General features: G+C 36.6%; 1 protein-coding gene across 2 annotated transcripts in view; it reads right to left on the bottom strand.

Annotated features, from left to right (window-relative positions):
• Positions 1 to 203: 203 nt before the first annotated feature.
• The window catches only part of RETREG1 (reticulophagy regulator 1), a 140644-nt gene continuing 121469 nt past the window's right edge, over positions 204 to 19378 (bottom strand). For both annotated transcript variants that reach the window (XM_039470396.2, XM_003942909.4), the window contains 6 exons: positions 10192 to 10318; positions 7891 to 7975; positions 5831 to 5968; positions 4978 to 5042; positions 4600 to 4726; positions 204 to 2368 (listed from right to left, as the gene is read on the bottom strand). In XM_039470396.2, coding sequence (XP_039326330.2) covers positions 1875 to 2368; positions 4600 to 4726; positions 4978 to 5042; positions 5831 to 5968; positions 7891 to 7975; positions 10192 to 10318 — 1036 coding nt within the window. In that variant the 3' untranslated portion in view covers positions 204 to 1874. The remainder of the gene's footprint in view (positions 2369 to 4599; positions 4727 to 4977; positions 5043 to 5830; positions 5969 to 7890; positions 7976 to 10191; positions 10319 to 19378) is intronic.

Below are 19378 nucleotides of genomic sequence, written 5' to 3'. Positions count from 1 at the left end.
ATACCATCACAGATTATCAGCCCTTGAGTTAATCTTCTTGTAAGGTCATCTAGTGACTTATATTCTTTGATTACTTGGATTATTTAAGTTGTCTTCCCCTCAATGAAAAAACAGAAATGACCTTTAAACTTTTCAACTTTATAACCAAGAATATGGTTTGAAAGAAAGAAACATACACAAAAAAAAAGAATACTAGTAATGACTAATTTATAAATATGTAACTGTATTTTTCTTCCTCTCCAGAAACTGTTATTGAATAAAATTCAGGTATATTCCTCCAAAACCCACACAGTTCAGAGATTTTCAAACACCAGGTTTCCATTTGTATTAAAATGGGCAAGGTAATGAAGGCACAGGCTCACTTTGTATCAATAAAGGACATCAAACACAGTCATGAGGCACTAATGACATAAGCAATCACAAAAAGCAAGTGTTCAAAGTCTTCAGTAACTCTTCTCCCTTTAACATTTGGCAAAATTCAGCCTAGATATTTTAATACCTCAGAAAGAAAAAATAAATATTAAAATGTCAGATTACCTATAATTAGTCTTTAGAAATAAAAGGGATAAAATGAAAGGAAGAGAACACAGATTTCCTATATTCTTGGATTATCCTTCCTTCCTGAGGGTCTCAGATGTCTCTACGCATCCGCCAAAATGCCAGCTGTACCTGAAGATTTAAGAGATTTTTGGTAGCTGCTGGCATGGTCCCTCAACACTTAAAGTTTATATCACAAAAAAACAAAACTAGCTTGGTTTCAGCTTTTTAGTCCTTTGTTAAAAACCATGAATCAAATTTGGTTATTTAAAAATGATCTTTAAAAGTTTAAAATAAAGGAAAATATATATATTCTGCCCAATAAGAAACAGATTTCATATTTATATTTAAATGGCAAATAAATATATTTTAAAGCCAAACAAGTTCTTCTCCTCTATACAGACTAAGAAAACAGAGTTATTACGTCTTTATTGCTGATGATCACATCACTTATATCAAGAAATAGTTTCATAATTTTAGGAGACTTTTTTCATGACATAATATAAAAGATAAGGGTCTAACTTAAGTCTGAGCAGGCAGAATAGAGCTGTGCTCCCAACATCCCTGTCACAAACATGACAAATGAACCACAAATGAACCACAAAACAACTGAACCTGTTTACATCATAACCATTGTCTATGTGATATACAACTGCTTGCTTTCTATGGGTTAATACTACCCATTGCAAGACTAGAGATGGCAGTCAATGAAGCATGCTGCTTTACAAATAAACTTAAACCTACAACTGCAGAAATAACATGGAAATGTTTCAGTCTATCCAGAGTACTTAAATATACTTTTAATTTTTTTCTATGTAATTAATTTTAATAGTATTTCCCAAGTCCTTCAACTGAGATGCCTTGAAAATTTCTTTTTACATCAGAATCTATCAGTTTAAAAAAAGTTTTCCAGGTATTAGGAATAAGGAAGCTGATAACAGCATGTATTCACAATTAATTGTTAATATTTTCAATGAGTTACAATAAACTGTTTTGCATGCTTGAAAAACTGTAAAAAGAAAAATATATAGAAGGATTTTAATAATTTGGTTTTTGTTTCTTTTTGCTTTAAAAACAACCCCTAATATTTATCTCTGACAACACAGTGGTGTGTATAAAGTTCATTTCCATGCTTACTACACAAAAATAACGATCAGAAAGATCAATCTATCAGTGTCAGCTGATATATATCCAATTAATTCACTGCAGGAGGGAAAATAAAACAAATCTAAAGTAATCATTAAAGCTTACAGTTCAATTTTTTTCCTTTTTTTTTTTTTCTCTCGTTTAAAATTTTTTTGGTGTTTTTTGTGCTGTGTTGCAAGCTGATTCCTATATTAATGGCCTCCAAGTAGATTTGAAAGGAAACCTGAAGACTTCTTATTTTGCTGTGCTTCTGCTTCCTGGTCTTGTGTAAGTCCCAGTTCACTCTCTATTTGATCCAGCTCTGACTGGTCAAGTAGTTCAAAGTCATCACCTTCTTCAGTGTCTGTGTCCTCTTCTGGGCTGGGGGCAGCCTGAGAAAGTGCTTGCTGCACACCCTCTAACTGGTCTTTGATAGCTGCAGTCACTGCAGCTGTGATGACATCCCCAGCCAGGTTGCTCATCAAGTGAAAGGTTTGGTCACTGTTCAGAGGAAGGGTGAGACCAGCTGCTGATTGCATCTCTTTGCTTGGTCTGTGGCCGCTATCCAACTGTTCCTTCTTTCTCTTGAGCTCAGTGGGCAAGCCAAGGCTTAATTCATCTTCATCATTTGTTCCCATGCCATTTTCTAGAGATGGAAAATCTGAAAGATCTCTAGAGAAAACTTCCTCACTAGGTCGGTCAAGATCTGTGAAATGCATAACAGAAGTTCAGACTTAGGCACCGTGACAAATATGAAATAAAAGTGCTGTCTAAATGATAGCACTTTTATCTGAACCCTTTGGGCAAGCTTGCCGTTCACTAGCCTCCTGAGTCAACTTGAATCCATTTAACCACATACTAAACTCCTCCTAATTCTGCAACACTCTTCACCACAGGGACACAAATACTACACATCCGTCTCCACATTTAGTTTCCTCTTAAGCACAAAACAATTTATGTACTGACCTAAAACTCACCTTCGTCTGATATTAGCTTGAGGTTTTGACTAAAGTTTAAGCATTTGCTATAAAAATTCCCCATCCTGCTCCTACAGTGGGAATTATCTTAAGCCAATGGGTATATGTACATGAAATTTAAAATACTATAATTGGAAGTTTGCTTGGGTTTTGGTTAATGTTATCCAGCCTCAGCATTTTCATATATAGAGATCTATTTCAGTGTCTGTAACCTGTGTTTGTTTTAAGCAATGAAAAGAAGATACTGCTCCTTATATTCTCTATAACCCAAGAGTTTATGGAAACATTGGCTCTCTGTAAGTATAGCTGAAACTGACCAGACCAAGATTTAGGACATTTGAAAGCAATGTCAGATTAGAAGGCTGATAGATTTTATTGTTTTTACTTTTCAAATAAAACCTTATAACAGTTCACTCCCTGCAATAGTTATCTGAAATCTTCAATTAATGAAAAGCCTTATATGTGGCTTGAAGTATTATTGTGTCTTTTGTTGAATAAATCTGAGATGGGATGCTTAACAACAAGGTACTTGTTATTATTGTTCTTTAAAATATGACCTCAAATTGTAGGTACTGAAAGTTTGTAGAGCCTGAATCAACTTCAGCAATGCTGTGATGTACTTTAAAAGTAAGGAAATTGAGATCCACAAAAATTATGTCACCTATTCCAGGTCATAGAGTTAGGTGGTGACAAAAGACAAGACTCTACTTGGGTCTTCCACCTTCCAAACCCATCTTTTTTCAAACACTGCACAGCCTCCCTCCCTCTTTTCTTTAGAAACAGAAAAAATGTGTGTTTGGAACATAAGTATAAAATAGTTCATTCACCTCCTCCTTTATAATCTGCTCATATGTTCAGTGTATGGCCAAAGACCAGCAAAAGTTAAGTTGCTGCACAAGCACTGACTCTCAATTTGAGTTACGGATGTAATTTGCATTATAAAGAATATTGTGCTCTCCTGCGTTTAATTGCACTTCATTATTATAAACAAAGAATACACTGGATAAAGAAAATGTGGCACACATACACCATGGAATGGTGTAGCCATAACAAAGGAACAAGCTCACGTCCTTTGCAGGGACATGGATTGAGCTGTAAATCATTATCCTTAGCAAACTAACATAGGAATAGAAAACCAAACACTGCATGTTCTCACCTATAAGTGGGAGCTGAATACTGAGAACACATAGACACCATGGCGGGGAACAGCGCACACTGGGGCCTGTCAGAGTTAGGGGTGGGAGGAGGGAGAGCATCAGGAAGAACAGCTAATAGATGCTGGGCTTAATACCCGGGTGATGGGATGACCCGTGCAGGCAACCACCACGGGACATGTTTACCTGTGTAACAGACCTGCACATCCTGCACAGGTCGCCCTGAACTTAAAAGCTGGAAATTAAAAAATATAAAATAAAAAAGCTTTTTTAACTTTGAAGACAAATGTGAGAAGATCTGGAGTCAGCTTTGGACTCAGGGAATTTGCCCTCCATACTTCAGCCCCTTTTAATGAGGACTAGGCCTCAATGTATAGGATTAGCTTCTCTCTTTCTCTCCCACCATTGTCGCTTAGGACATTTCAAAGATATTTCAGGAGGTAATTTTTCTAATTTTTTACTACTTTTTTAATAAAGGCGGATTTGGACATTGGCTAATTTAGATTTTTTTTCCCTCATACTTTTTTATTAACAGCTTTTGGTAATTCATAAACCCCAAAAAATCACCCTTCTGAAGTGTACAATTCAGTGTTTATTAGTATATTCACAAAGCTGTACAAGCAGCATTACTATTTAATCCTAGAACACTTTAAAAAGGAACTTTTCTACTTCCCACAATAGGCAAGTAATATTTCACTGTATAGATATGGTGGTAACATTTTATTTACCCGTTAGTATTTTGACAGAAGTTAAATAGTTTTGTATGCACTTATAAAAAATAAACATATCCAGAAATATTAGCATACCATCAGAAGTGTCTGTCTGTGGAGTATATCCTTCTGAAAGGTTGAAGGTCCCATTATCAGTCCAGGAAACCTCTGAGACATCTGTGTCAGACACGGATAACTCTTTGGCAGCAACCGTGAGGCTAATCTGTGTTAATATAAATAAACACCAGGAGCACATTTTAAACTGCTGAAGGGAATATTCTGAAAAACCTATACAAACCCCCAAAATTTCAGAGTAATAAAAACCAGGTGGATATTTTTCTTTTGAAATCATTCAATCATCTTACAGAAGTCTAAGGAGTCTATTAGGAAGCTCATTCAGCTTTGGCTTTTTAATAGTAAATACCTTTACAATCAAACCACACAGGAACAAACTGAAAACTAGACAACAAATACCTTAGGACAAAGAGCTGAAAAGTCTAATTCACTGTCGTCTTTGTGACTTTTTTCTTTATCTGCTTCTGTTGAGAAAAAAATTGGAAGCTTTCAGTTTCCCAGCCAACTTAGACATAGTGCATTTATTTTATTATGTATTCTTACCCCACATTTCTCATAGCCTAAAATGCCTCCGTAAAATTAAATGTTTGCACATAACAAGCTTCACATATTTGCAAAAGAAACGATATACATTAGTGGTTCTTTTAATATTGTCCATGAAACAGCAAAAAAGCATCCTCCCTGGGAACTTTTTAGAACTGCAAATTCTCAGGCCCTACCCTAGACCTACTCAATCAGAAACTCTGGGCTGGGGCCAAGCAGTTTATCTTTTAATAAGCCCTCCAGGTGACTCTAATACATTCTAATTTGAGAACCTAGACGGTCATAAGCCATGTTAAAAAGTAAAAGGTGATTATACTGGCTTTTCCTGTGTTTTCTTTTCCTTCCCCTGTGCTTTCAATCACTTCTTACACAGCTTCCATGCTGTTAGCACTGCTTGTGTGATTTTATATTTGCGATAGTCCAACCCAAAATAAAACAAAGTTATGTAAATCATAAATAGCAAAATAAAGAGTGGTGAAGCCTTTTCTTTCTACCCTAGCAGTCTGGATTAGAAAGTCAGCTTATTTAGTTGTATATTTGAGAAAAGAATGAACGCCTCTATATATGTATATATCACCTTGAGGGAGATTCGCTTCTATAATAATATTTAGTAAAAGGCTAAAAGTATCCTCAAATGTATTAAAGGAATTTCCTAAAAATAGCCCACTAATGTCTCATGCATAGAATCTAAAATATAAACTTTACCTACCAGATCTCTCACGTTTCTTCTGATTAATATATTCTCCGATTCCAAAATCTAGTTTCAGCAGAACTGACTTAATTTTGCTGTATATTTTTTGTCCAATATCATTACATTTAAACAATGGACACAAAAATGCACATAGTACTGGAAGAAGAAAGAGAGTATAGGTAAAATGCCTTTCCTTTCAAAAGGCTACATACATTTCAAAATACTGTTTCTTTACTGAAAAATTTAAGCTTTTTTTTAAAAAATGGGAAATGCCTCTGTGAAATAAGTTCATAATTTCCATTCTTTTTCTATAAGGTAAACATTTTCTACCACCACCCACAAACACACACATGCATACCCACATACACACAATGCTCACAGTCACTGTTTTCAGATGCAATTAGATCAGCTCCCTACTTTTACTCTCAAAATTTATAGAAAAATTACATGCCTTCCAAACAACAGACCTGGTTTAACTATGTATTCAATGCCATTTCACCATGGGAAAGTTATTAGCCTCTCAATAATATTAGGATAATAACATTATTTCTTGGGGTTGTTGTAAAGTAGAAATGAGATCAAAGCAAACCATCTAATAATGCCTTGCCCAAATTCTTCTCTCATTCCCTAGTCCTCTTCTCCTTCACCTCCTAAGCAATGTAATCAAGATGCTGATGTTACATATGAGCTCTTTCGGGGAGAATGGATTTGAGCTCTGACCATTTGCCATTTGCATTATGCATTAAGAATGCAAAAAGAAACAAAGATTGCCATACTCTAGGTCTTTTATTCCTAATCTTTATTTATTTGTTCTTTTTAGGAAATGTCCCCTATTATATTTTGAAATAGAAGTTACAAATTCAAATATCTGTAGAGGCCAAGAAATTGTATGTAAATTTTGTAAGAAAAAAATGGAAAATATGGGGTATGTTAAGTGGAGAGTGCCTGCTCCATAGAAAGGTAGCCGTGCCAGATCATAGTATCAGAGTTTTCAGGTGAAGCAGAAAATCCACACTTTTTAATAACATTTTTGAGTGACTCCTGATATATAATAAAATACATGTATTTAAAGTACACAATTTGATAAATTTTGACATATGCGTACAACTAAGAGGCCATCACCGTAATCAAGATAGTGAACATGTCTACGACCCCCAGAAGTTTCCTCACGTTTGTATTCGTCCTTCCTTCCAGTCTCCTGCCTCTTCGCCCTGCCCCCTCCCACCTCATCCCCAGGCAACCACTGATCTGCTTTGTCACTAAAGACTAGTTTGAATTTTCTATTAATTTGAATATATAAATGGAATCACATTCTTTCATCTGGCTTCTTCTACTCAGTCTAATTATTTTGAGATTTCTCTTTAGTGCTGTATGTATCCATTTTTAGTGCTAAGTAGTGATCCGTTTATGGATATACCACAGTTTGCTTACCCATTCATCCTATTAATGGATGTATGGATTATATTCTGCTTTTGGCTACTACAAATAATATGTTGTAACATCTGTGTCTTTGTACTTTTCATTTCTCTTGGGTAAGTACCTGGTTGTGAGATGGATTTGTCATGTAGCAGTTTTTAAGAAACTGCCAAACTGTTATCCAAAGTGATTTTAACATTCTACCTACCCTCCAACAGTACGTGAGAATTCCACTTGCTCTGTATCCTTCCTAATACTTCATATCAGTATTTTTAATTTTAGCCATTCAGTAGGGATGCAATGGTATTTCATCATGGTTGTAATTTTTTTTTTTTTTTTGAGCCAAAGAACATGCATGAAGGCAAAGGTGATGGTGTGTTTTTGGGAGGTGGGGCATAGAGCTTTATGGATAGTTTTACTGATAAAATTTAACATTAAATTATTCACTTGTAATTCTGCCTTTTGCAACTATTCTTCCAATTTTAAAGTATAGACACATCTCTAAGAAAATGGAGAAACTTTGTACAGCAGGAGATTAAAGAATAATCAACTTATATTATAGTTAAGAACTCATCCCTCCTCCTCAAACTACAGAAGGTCTGTTGACCATAAATGAAACCATATGCATCACAAAAATTAGCCACATGTTCTAGTATACTTACACAGTAGATAGCTGAGTATAACCCCAGGAATGTAACTTCCCAAGATTGTAAAAAATGTGCACACACTACAGACCAGGAGACAAAACTAGAAATAATAGAAATAACATGGGATAGTTATGTATAACATCAAGATATTTTAGAGCACAGAATATACACACAATTGTAAATCTATATGTGACCTCTCAGGTTATTACAGATTTTTTCCAAAAAGCATTATTTTGTACTAAGGGCTGACTAATGACTGCTGCATTCAACCAGCCTTAGTTCATTTCAACACTCGGTAATAATCATTTTGAAGACACAGGAACTAATTTCTGGCAGAGATAGTGACAACTTCCATTACTTGTGCCTGCGGCTATATTACTGCCAGGTGTAAGAGAACAGAAAGCTATTATGTCCCCAGAAACTTCTTTTACTTCGCTCATTTAAGGAAATTATTGTGGCCTAGTAACTACATCTGAAACTTCAAACTACAACTGTAAGCCCACTGAAATTCATAAAAACACGGCAAAACCCATGTTACAGAAATTAGAGGTATCTATACAAATCTAATGTAGTTTACCCAAATCTAACATAATTTAGAGCTGCTAAGCTGACAGGATAAATTTATGGCCATCACTAGCCTCTTTCCTGACCATATGCACCCCTCAAATTGACCCCACTTCTAAGTCATCTAGAAACAAACTGCCATTGAAATGAAACTCCTACAGTGACATCTGTTTATTTTCCTTCTCTCTGTCATTTATGGTTAAAAAAAATCTTGGTTGTTTTAAAAAAATTAAAAACAATCAGAAAATGTCCTTAATTCCCTTTAGAAATACCCAGGTAGAAAAATTTTCCCGTAAAGTCATCACCTGGTTTTTCACACTCCAGTCTTAAATTGTCTTACATTTTTGCATCATCTTTAAGTGGTGATAGTAAATTAAACTGATAAGCAAAGGAAATTCATTAAGGGAGCTTCTTAAAGACACAGGAGGAAGGAATATATACCTCTGACCAATAACTGATTATTATAAAGAGCAAAGGAGTCTAAATGTAAGTTTAATTTTGATTTTTCATTCTTTAGTAGAGTTAATAAATTAATTAGTCAAAAGTAGAATAGTGGAACTGTGGAACAAAACTAAGAGCTGTTTCTAAAATAGCAAGGGCCCTTGAAAGAATTTGGAATTCTATAAATGAAATGGAAAGGCCATAAAAGTCAAAGGAACAAATAAGCTAATAAAAGCATTACTATATCCAGAATTTAGTTTTACAAAGGGATTTCATATTATGCCTACATTTGTAGCATCATCATTTTAAGCTCATTATCTTGGGCACATTAATGCAACCCAATGCAGAAGTTTGAAGTTTAGAATCTTCCAAAAATATATTTAACCACTTCGGTAAAATCAACATCAACAGAACATCATGCCCCAAATATAGATGCCTATGCTAAAAAATGCCTTCAGTGATTTAAAAAAATGCATCCAAATGCCATACAGCCACTTTAATACACTCAAAATATCTCCAAGCATAGTTCTATTATTTAATAGTATTGAAGTTATGAGATTGCCCATACAAGGTACAAAGACAGAGATTTTCAATGCTGACATTCCTAGCTCTTCATTCTATCCACAGGTGGATACTCAAGAAACCTGAAAGCAACACTGGAAGAGACAAGGTCTGTTGATGGTACCTCACCCAAGCTATCAAGACAGCGAATCAGAATTAAAACTGCCTCTACACATAAAATAATAGAAGTATGTACGGCACTCCATGTAATCCCTTTCTGACCACATAAGACACTTCCCCTCATGGATTTTATCTTAATTGGAAAAATACTCATTTTGTTTATATAATCACTATGAATGTTTTTGCCAAAAGTTTTCTTTCTTAAATAAATCATACAAGAATCTCCACTTTTTAGCTTGAAAATGAGATTCAGTTATCTCCAAAAGCACAAAGAACTACGTATTCATTTCATATCCCTTTGGCTTCAGCACCAGGATAAATACGATAACTGAAGACTTTTTTTCTCCCTAGTCTGCTTGATAAGACCCATCATTATTCATTGTAGCTAATGAGCTAGATAAATATGTATAAAATGTAAAACCAATCCAGTTTCAAAATGTGAGGCTGAGGATTTTCTAGTGTTTGCACATTCATAGTTCTGAACCTTGCTGATACCAGCTTTTAAGGTATATGTTATTAGTATATTATCTTTAAAATTGGAGAAATCTCATAAGCTGATAAAATAGGTTAGTTCATTTGTTTCCAAGTAACTGAACATTTTAAAACATACTCCTTTATGGGAAAACTTGCCTTGCCAGGGCTCTGCTGTTTAAAAAGAGACATTTCTTGAAGAAATATGCTGAAATTCATCCATGATTCTGCAATACAGTGGCTGAGCCTGGGTCTTTCATCTGGTTGGGAATTGATAACTTCCCAGCTAAAGAGACAAAAAGAAAAAATATTACCAAACTTTAGATTATTTGTTCAACATTTATGGCTTTGGCAAATACTTATTGAGCATCTATTGCTGCCACACCCTCTGGAAAAGCCCTGAATTCAAAAGTGAAACATCATACACCTGCTTCAGGAAACTCACATGCCAAAAGAAACAATTAGCTGTCAAATTAATTATCTATTTACAACCAGGGAAACATTAAGGGAAAACAGGGTGAGGCTTAGGGACATCTTTAATGTAGAGTCATTTTTAAACTCAGATATGGGATGGATCAGCAGTTTAATCATAGGGTTCCAGATAGAACAATATGCAATATATGTAGAGGCCCTGGCATGGGAAGAAGCTTAAATGTGCTGTCCTGTTGAGTCCCAACATGGCTCCAGCAAAGTCAACCAGAAGAACAAGTGAATCTGGAGAGGTAGGAGGAGACTGGGTCATGGAAAGCCTTGTAGGAATTTGTTAAAAACTTCTCAAACCTCAAAGATTGGGAAACCATAGTACTTTTAGAGAAACCTTGGAATTAAGCATATACTATTAAGAATAAACACCAACAATGTATTTTCAACATATACCATGGTTGGACAACTCTATAGAAAACTGTTAAAAGGATCTTAAAATACCCTCTATTTTTCTAGAGTACATTTTCCTAATCATCATCTAGAATGTGTTGAGCGTGATGCATAGGCCAGCAATGAGCTTTCTCTCTGCCCTCATTTTCCACAGCAACCTCAGTGAGCTAAAAACTAGAAACAGTCACTGCAGGAGGAAGATACATGCAAATACATGGCATTCCCTAACATTACAATGACATAAAGCTTCATTCCCACTCTTGGCAATCCTAACTCATAAAAACATACCAGTTCAAACAAGCTTGTTAAGGATCCTCAAATTCATTCATTTAAGAGATAATTAAGAGATAAGTGCCTACCATGTTGAAGGCACTGCCACAGAGCTATGGTTATGGCAATAACAAAAGCCATAAAGTTTCTAGCAGAAGACAAGAATTGTTACTGAACTATCATCTGAGCTATGGTAGGGTACCAGGGTGAGGCTGATCTCTGGATTCAACTCCAGTAGCCCTAAGACCAAACTACCTTCACCCTTAGATGCTCAACTATACAGAAATTTGTGTACATACAGATTCTGTGACCTTTAACATGTTTTGCAAAGTAAGGCAATTTGTAAATTAAAAATTCTTTTTTTAAATATAAATTTTAATCCAAGTTTAAATGAGTACAATAGCATTTAAAAAGTGGGGAAGTATACCATTTTCCTTCCTCTTTGTTCTTTCAGCCTCAACTAATGCTATAGAGAGTCACTGAGCTATCAGTTGTCCAAGCTGATGTTATTCCTACAGGTAGATTTCCTGTCTGTCATAAGAAATGAACTTTTGGGGATGTCAAGCTATCAGGTAGTGGTTTATTAACTCTACCCACTCTTGAATCACCGAGCAAATTTGTTTTCATTCATGACCATACCTAGCACCCGGTTTGCATACCCCATAATTCCACATCTATTAAACACTAAGTGCATAGCTAAGATGCAGACATCTGTAGCAAAATCTTACCAATGTATCTGCTTAGTGGGAAAAGATTTTTCACAGCAGAGCAAAGGCTACATGGCAAAGGAAATATAAGATTATTAAAATGAAGTCTGCTTTCTCAGAACAACATAGATTTGCTGCAAATTGGCACAGACAGGCTAGGCTACTGTTTAATAGGACCATGAAGATGACAGAAAACATCTTAATTTCTGCTCCCTATGCATATTTAATAATTATTTAAGGATTCGTTTGAACTGTTTGCCAAATATAATTCTAACAAAAATCAATGAAAAGCTATAATGGAAGGATCTGTTATTTTCTTTTAAAGGTTAAGGTAGAATAAATGAACAGTTCATAACTCCTGGCCTCAAACAGACCTCCCCCGCCCCTTTGCTGGAATTATAGGCATGAACCACTGTACAAGGACAAAAAAATAATTTTTGAATGAATGGTACTTTGTACAGCTGGAACTTTGTTCTAAAATATCATCTTTAGGATTCATGTCTTGGAAGTGACACCATATTTGTATACATATTTTTTTATCACTGCTTACATAAATGTCCCCAAACTGTAAAAGAGCTTAGTATAATACTAAATTGTCACTATAGAGATAATGTTAGAGCAGAGACTTCATATAACTTAAGGTGTTTTACAGAGATGACAATGAAATAACTAAAAACTCTCTTTTGCCTGTAAGGGTTTTCCACAGTAAACTTCAAATAGACACCATCTATCCATTAATTTATCCATTTATTCAATAAAAAGTTATTATGTTCCCCCTGTGTGCCTTGTATTACACCAAATTTAGAAAATATTGTTATTTCAAAAACTTGAATGCTGGTAGCACTATTCCTCTCTTTGTGTCTATAAACAGTATTTGCTGGAAAGAAAAAAAATACTCAAACTTTGACTATTTTCCATAGTCATAAGAAAACACTCTTAATTACATTTTTCCCCTTTTAAAAAGCCTCATGCAACAGTTTTTGGGACAAAAAATTCCATCATTACTTACATTTTTATTAACACAATAAATTATAATTGATATTTTAATTGGTATAATCACAAACAGAAATGGAAAATTCATTGTGTACAATTTGAAAATAATATCTAACCAAATGTGTTTGTAAAGAGTAATGTGTTTGAGATAAAAATAAATGTTCAGACTGTGCTGAATAAAATTTAATGGCAATATATATGATTTTAAAAGAAAATGTGAGTTCCATGGTAAAGAAAAGATGTCACTCTACACTTCTTTAAATGAGAAACAGACCAAAAAACAGGTGCTCTCTGGGAGTTTAATAATAGTTTTAAATTGCCCAGTGATTAATTCTGAGTACCATAGGAACTCACTTTTCTATAGTCTTCCAGTGAATTTACCATTAACTTCTGTCACCACAGTTCAATTTAGGTCATATAGAATTAGGTAATTTGGCATGAGTCAGGACATCTGATGTCAGCTTTTCAAATTCCCTTATTTTATAGGTGAGGAATGTGAAATTCAAGTTTTTGCAGCTAGTGTGAGGCGGAGCCAAGACCCAAGGCCAGGACTCTGAGTTTCCAATACAGTTCTAATCCTTTAAAATGTGTGCCCTCTTTAAAGGGTGAATAAATTCAATGACATCCTTTGAAGAGCACGTGGCAATTCAGAGTAAGAAGGAACAGGTCTTGTTCCTCCCCACTCCTTCCTAGAATCAAAAGAGATGAGGTGTGATTGACCAATACCAACGTGTCACCATGGAGGACCAACCCTTTCTAGGAAAACAGAGCACTTCACGTGCAGAATCCAAATACTCAGCGGAAACCAAGATCCATGGTTGGTTGACATTTAACACAGGTGTCATCTGCACACACACACACACACACACACTGAGTTGCTCCATAATGAAACTCTAGGTTTTCCTAGAGAGCCTTATTTGGAAAACACATAACGAGAAAAAAGATCCCCTGTGACTGCTGGGCAAGGCTTGGGGAACAGATCTTTTCCACGGTGTGTGGCTGTCTTCCCACCATCCTTGGCACTGATCACCATGTAACGTAAGGCTCAACTAACATAAAAAGAAATGAAAATACCTAAGGCTTCAAAACATTTTGAGTTTGTACTAAGTTCCTAACCAAAGTTCCCGACCAAACAATACAAGTCTTCTGTGACTGACAGTCAACTAAGGGAGAAAATTTATTACCAGTGGCTTTATTAATATTTCCTCCTTAGTTTCTGAGAGAACATGCACTTTCCAAGTTCAAAGGGAAATAGGTTTTTTGGTTCATCTTTCTTTCCATCTTCCCTCCCTCTCTCTCTCCAGCCTCCCAGCTTTCCTCACTCTTGCCTTCACTAAGGAGTGAACTCAACACACACTCCAGCCACAAGATAAAGACCATTTAGGAGTCACCCTCGATGACCATCATCCCCATCTTCCCATGCTCGCAGCCAGGCCAGTCCAAGTGGTTCCCAGGGAGAAGTCACTACAAGTCCCAGCCTCTGCATGGCCATGCCATCTTTCAAATGGGCTTTGCTCAAGGATCTGTAGCCATAAAGGATTCCCTAAAAAGCCCCAGCAGATGCCATCTGGTTAAGTTTTCCTTCTTAAAGGAAACTAGTCAGGTGTTTTGATGAAGGCCACTCTGTAATCAGGCAATTATTTATCAAAGAACCATAGCCAGGGCAAAGTGCTTTTTCAGCAGCTGAAGAATTTATGGTTTCACCTGCCAGTGAAACTCTAAGGGAGCAAATGATGGAAGACGGCTCCTTGGACACGCAGCCTCACTTTGTCCACAGAAAGGAGCTTTGGCTTCTCAGTAGAATTTCAAGCCAACATCCCTTCTTTCCTCCTCCCTGTCCCTATTAGATCACAGTTTGTCATACACATTGGGTGGTTTGGCCAAATAAGCCCTTTGTGCAGTTTCTAAAGACGTAGTTGTGAGACACCCAGGCCACTGTTTAAGCAGCAGCTGTCTGGGCCTTACTGAAGAGATGGAGATGGAGCAGATCTGGGTGAAGCTCAGAAAGCTGCATTTTAACAGGTGTCCTATATGATGCTGAGGCAGATGCTTCTTACCCTGAGAGTCACTGTGAGAAATACCCTTGAGAAAGTAACAGTGAATTCCTGTCCTACAAATAAGAGAGAGACTTCTGCTTCTGGGTAAGATGATGTGAGAGGGAGCTGGTATACCAAACCCACCTGAAACAATCAAAAGGAAATAAAGACAAAATTTGTGTAACAAAGATTTTCAAAGCTGGGCATTAGGCAAGGACGGACAGTGACTCGTAAGGGATGAGAAACCGATAAGGGAGTTATGTGATCACTCAGCTCACTGCCTTGAGTGTTCGCTGGACTGGGAGCAGGAGCAGCAACTCCGGTGCCCTCTGGCAACTCCCTGAGTTGAGGAGACAGAGCTGGGCGTCCAAAAAGGAGATCCAAGGGGCCAGAGTTTGCAGGGCCCAGTGCTGGAGAGTGGAGCACAGTGCAGAGGGAGACGAAGGGAGAGGTCTGCTGTGGGGGGTTCCTGGAGTCTTCAGCTGAGGCTTGGCTGGCACAGGCATGTGAGGAGCCCAGAGGCCAGGAAAGAGCTATCAGAAAGAACTAGAAGGAACAATGTCTTTTGCCAGGAATGACATCTGGTCCCAGCAACTAGACTAAAAAACCTCGAAATTCACAGACACAGGTAGAACACTCAGAAGGGTCTTGCCTCAGTAGCAGAGGATAATCAGCCCGAAACTAATGCAGCTCTGGTCCTAACAAGTCTTAAAAGCAGACCTTAAAAGGATCAAACTGATTTTAAGTGATTCAACCACCGTCCGCAGAAATACAAAGTGATGAGTTTTGTTATGAACCAAATAACTCAGTCAAACTGGGATCTGTAGCAGTTTACTGATTTTACTTTCACATATATCCTTTAAATTATTATATACCTTTGTTCCCTTAAAATATACTTATCAAAAACAATGTTTAAATATTGTAAGATTTGTCTTTGTGTAGTTTAAAGCCTATGTAAATGGGATTCTAATGCACTTTGCCGATAGTTTCAGAATGCAGCACACAGTATTCTCCAGTAGGGGGTTCTGTAAGACTAAGAAAGATGACACTCCGTGCTCTTTAAAAATAGATTGTAATTCTGTAAGAGAGAACATGTGCTGGCGGTCTATTTCATCTGTTTCACCAATAGTGTCTTTGAGCACCAGAAAAAATAATCCTGAAATAAAATGAACCTTGGCATAGAAGACATCGTATCTCATTATCATTTAACTTCTGTTCGTTTTAATAAATATGCAGTGAATGTACATTAACTGTCACCGTTCCTGGCTCCAGGACTGAGAGATGACTAAGGTACAGCCCTAACCAAAAAGTTAAAGTATACATGTGACCCAAGAATGATTCAAAGCATACACACACTCGTGATACATGAAACTCGCCTTTGTCAAATGGCATTTAATTGTATCTAGGGCTATTGGAGATACATGAATTTGAAAACTAAGTTGGGGATTGGATATATATGAGAAGAACTTGTTAAAGTAAGATATTTTCATGACTGTACATTTCACAGGACAATAAAATGTTTTAGCATATACCTATAAACTTAAAAGTCTTTTTACAACTCAGTTATTTTTGAAAGCAAAATATATATATATATTTTTTTAATCTATCAAAGCTCCTATCTTTTCACATATTTCTTGAGCTTTAGATTTGAGAAGATAACTATCAACCAGAGATAGGAAACCTGGAGTGGACAGAACAAGAGCGGGAAGGGAAGAGAGAATGTGGGAGTCAGGGAGAGAAGATGAGTGAATCCTGATAGCCTGGTTTGCGTTCTTGGATTTTGTTGGGCCAAGAGGCAAGGTGCAAAGCAAATCCACCCATGGACATCCCGCACGAAGGAACCAATTCCCTTGTGCCTTAAGCTGGTTTCTGGCATTTGTAACACCAAATAAAGTGCCACATGTTTCAGTGGAAGCAATGGGAAATTGTCTAAAATATTTTAAATTACAAGTAAATGTAACCATAAAAAAGAGTTATAACACTACACAGATTAGTATGACAGTTTTGTTTAGGTGGCAATTTTTAGTAGAAAGAAAAGATGCAATTAGGTTGTATAATAAATCAAGCAAAGGCAGTTTATTAACAAGTCAAGTAAAGGGTGTTACAGGCAGCATGAAATAAGAACAGCTGACACTCAGCAGGGTTCAGGTACTGAACAGCATCTTGGAAACTTTCTAGCTTGTTAAATCCTTAGAACCAAACTGTGAGTGAACTATTGTGTATTATTCCTTTTCAACAGATTGAGGAAGTTGAGGCCCAGATACATTAGCTGTCTTGCTCAAGGTTAGAGAACTAATACATGATGGAATGGGGAAGTAATACATGGAACTGGGAATGCTCCTAATGTAAGGTGAGATACAGAAAAAACACTTTCTGGATTGGAACACGGGAACCATTGCAAAGACGTGTAGGAAAGCACACTTGGGCAGTGCCACGGGCAGGGTTATGGATGCCTAAACGCCAAGCTACACAAATAGAAATCAAAATCGCTAAAAAGCGGCTTTGGTTCCCAGGTGAAACTCCTTGGTCCTAAGGAGTCTAGATTCCTATTTTCTCTCTGAACCCCTTCAGCTGTTCCTACATTAGTACCCACAAAGTGATTCCATAATCATGAATCCAACTTCTCAAACCTAAATTACGACACGTGCCCTTAATAATCATGACCATGGCAACGATCTGCCGAGCTCTCCCTGTGTGCCGGGCACGACGTTGAGCACCCTGCCTGCATTGTCCCAATGTCCTCCACACAATCCCCCTATGACCCCCAGCCCATTACAATACCCTGCAAGGTGGGGTTATTTCCATTTTACTCAAAAGAAAACGGAGGCTGAAAAGGGCTTGGAAGACAGCAGATCTCCTGGTTACTGACCACGACCATTGCATCTGATGATGTTCTTTCATGGTAATTCTCAATTGCAATTAATTTATGACATTTGTAATACTGACTCCCTATTAGACTTTAAATTCCATGAAGGAATTCTTGGGCAGTGCTTCTGTCTTCAGTAGCTAACAGAGCTTGACATCCATGAGGCACACAAAAAGATTGAATAAATAAATGAATATAAACAGTAAACATCAAAAGAAGAAAATATCAAAAATAATTAATGGTAGTTATTTAGTGGCACCATATTTTTAATTCACTAATCTGAATGTTTCTATATATTATATGTTGGTAATAATTAGCATGCATTTCTTTACACGTATAAAAATATACAAAATAACATATAAAAAGTCCTCTTAAAAATCTGGAAAACAACTGTCATCTATATGGAAGAGTTTTGGTTTGTTCTTTTATGCAAATGGGCAGTTAAACTGCCTTCAAAATTAGGTAATTAAGAAATATGGGCCAGGCATGGCAGCTCACAACTGTAATCCCAGCACTTTGGGAGACCAAGGTGGGAGGATCCCTTGAGCCCCGGAGTTCACGACAAGCCTGGACAACATGGCAAGACCCTGTCTCTACTTCAAAAAAAAAAAAGAAAGAAAGAAAAAAAAATATGCTTCATTTGTTTCAAGACTTTCTGGAACTGAAAATCAGTATTTCATATAGGATTCCTGCCTGCAAAACTTGAGCCTTAATGTGTGACTTGGGGATCCCTGGATTATGAGTATCTCCTCCAGGCACTCTTCCCACAGGGCCCCCCAGCATTGGTGATACCCATAGAGAACAGGACTGGGCCCTGATAACGTGAGTAGGGCAGAATGGAAAGATCAACGAATATCCAACCTTCAGATAGAATATCAGAGAAAAATGACTCCCTTTTTTTGTTTTGCTTTTCAAGTTTTTGTGGGGCAACTGCACCCCACTGGAGAACATTTTCAGATAGTGGTGTCTTCTCTCAAACACAGACACACCATTCTAATTAGGTTTTAACTTTTTCACATCCTTCTGAATTTATAGTGCAATAATCATTTCCACAGATGTTTTGCTCTCTGCTGTAATACCTCCAGAAAATATACATTATTTCACTACTCATTTTATTTTTAATTTATAAGAAATGGAAGTTGAAGCCAAATTATTTTTCAGAAAGCTTGCTATGTCACCATTCCATATTGACAAACTATTATTTAAAAAAAAGGATTTGTTAAACCTAAGTTGTCACCTGGCAACCATGACAAACAGTTGGTGCAACCATCACACCTATAAATACGCTTTGGCTTGGAGACTTTCATTCTCAGCTAGTGACTAAAGGTCTCATGCTCTCTACTGGTAGTGGACATCTGTTGATGCTAATTCCTGTCGAATTTTTCTTAGAAAGGTCAGTCAGTATCTGGTTACAGATTTTAACATTTCTTAGGGTAATGTGTTAGAATTTTTTTTTAATCCTGTGGACACTTATTATGTTCTTTGGTGTGTGGGTACTTGCATCTGAGTGTACGTAGACAAGAGAAACAAAATAAAAACAGGGCTATATTTCTCTGCATGAGCACTCACAGAATTAGAACCATGACAAAGCAAATAAGATT

Source organism: Saimiri boliviensis, chromosome 1 (assembly GCF_048565385.1).
Source record: "Saimiri boliviensis isolate mSaiBol1 chromosome 1, mSaiBol1.pri, whole genome shotgun sequence".
Taxonomy (NCBI): domain Eukaryota; kingdom Metazoa; phylum Chordata; class Mammalia; order Primates; family Cebidae; genus Saimiri; species Saimiri boliviensis.
The sequence above is the reverse complement of the archived record's forward strand: the minus strand, read 5'-3'. Positions and strand labels throughout refer to the sequence as shown.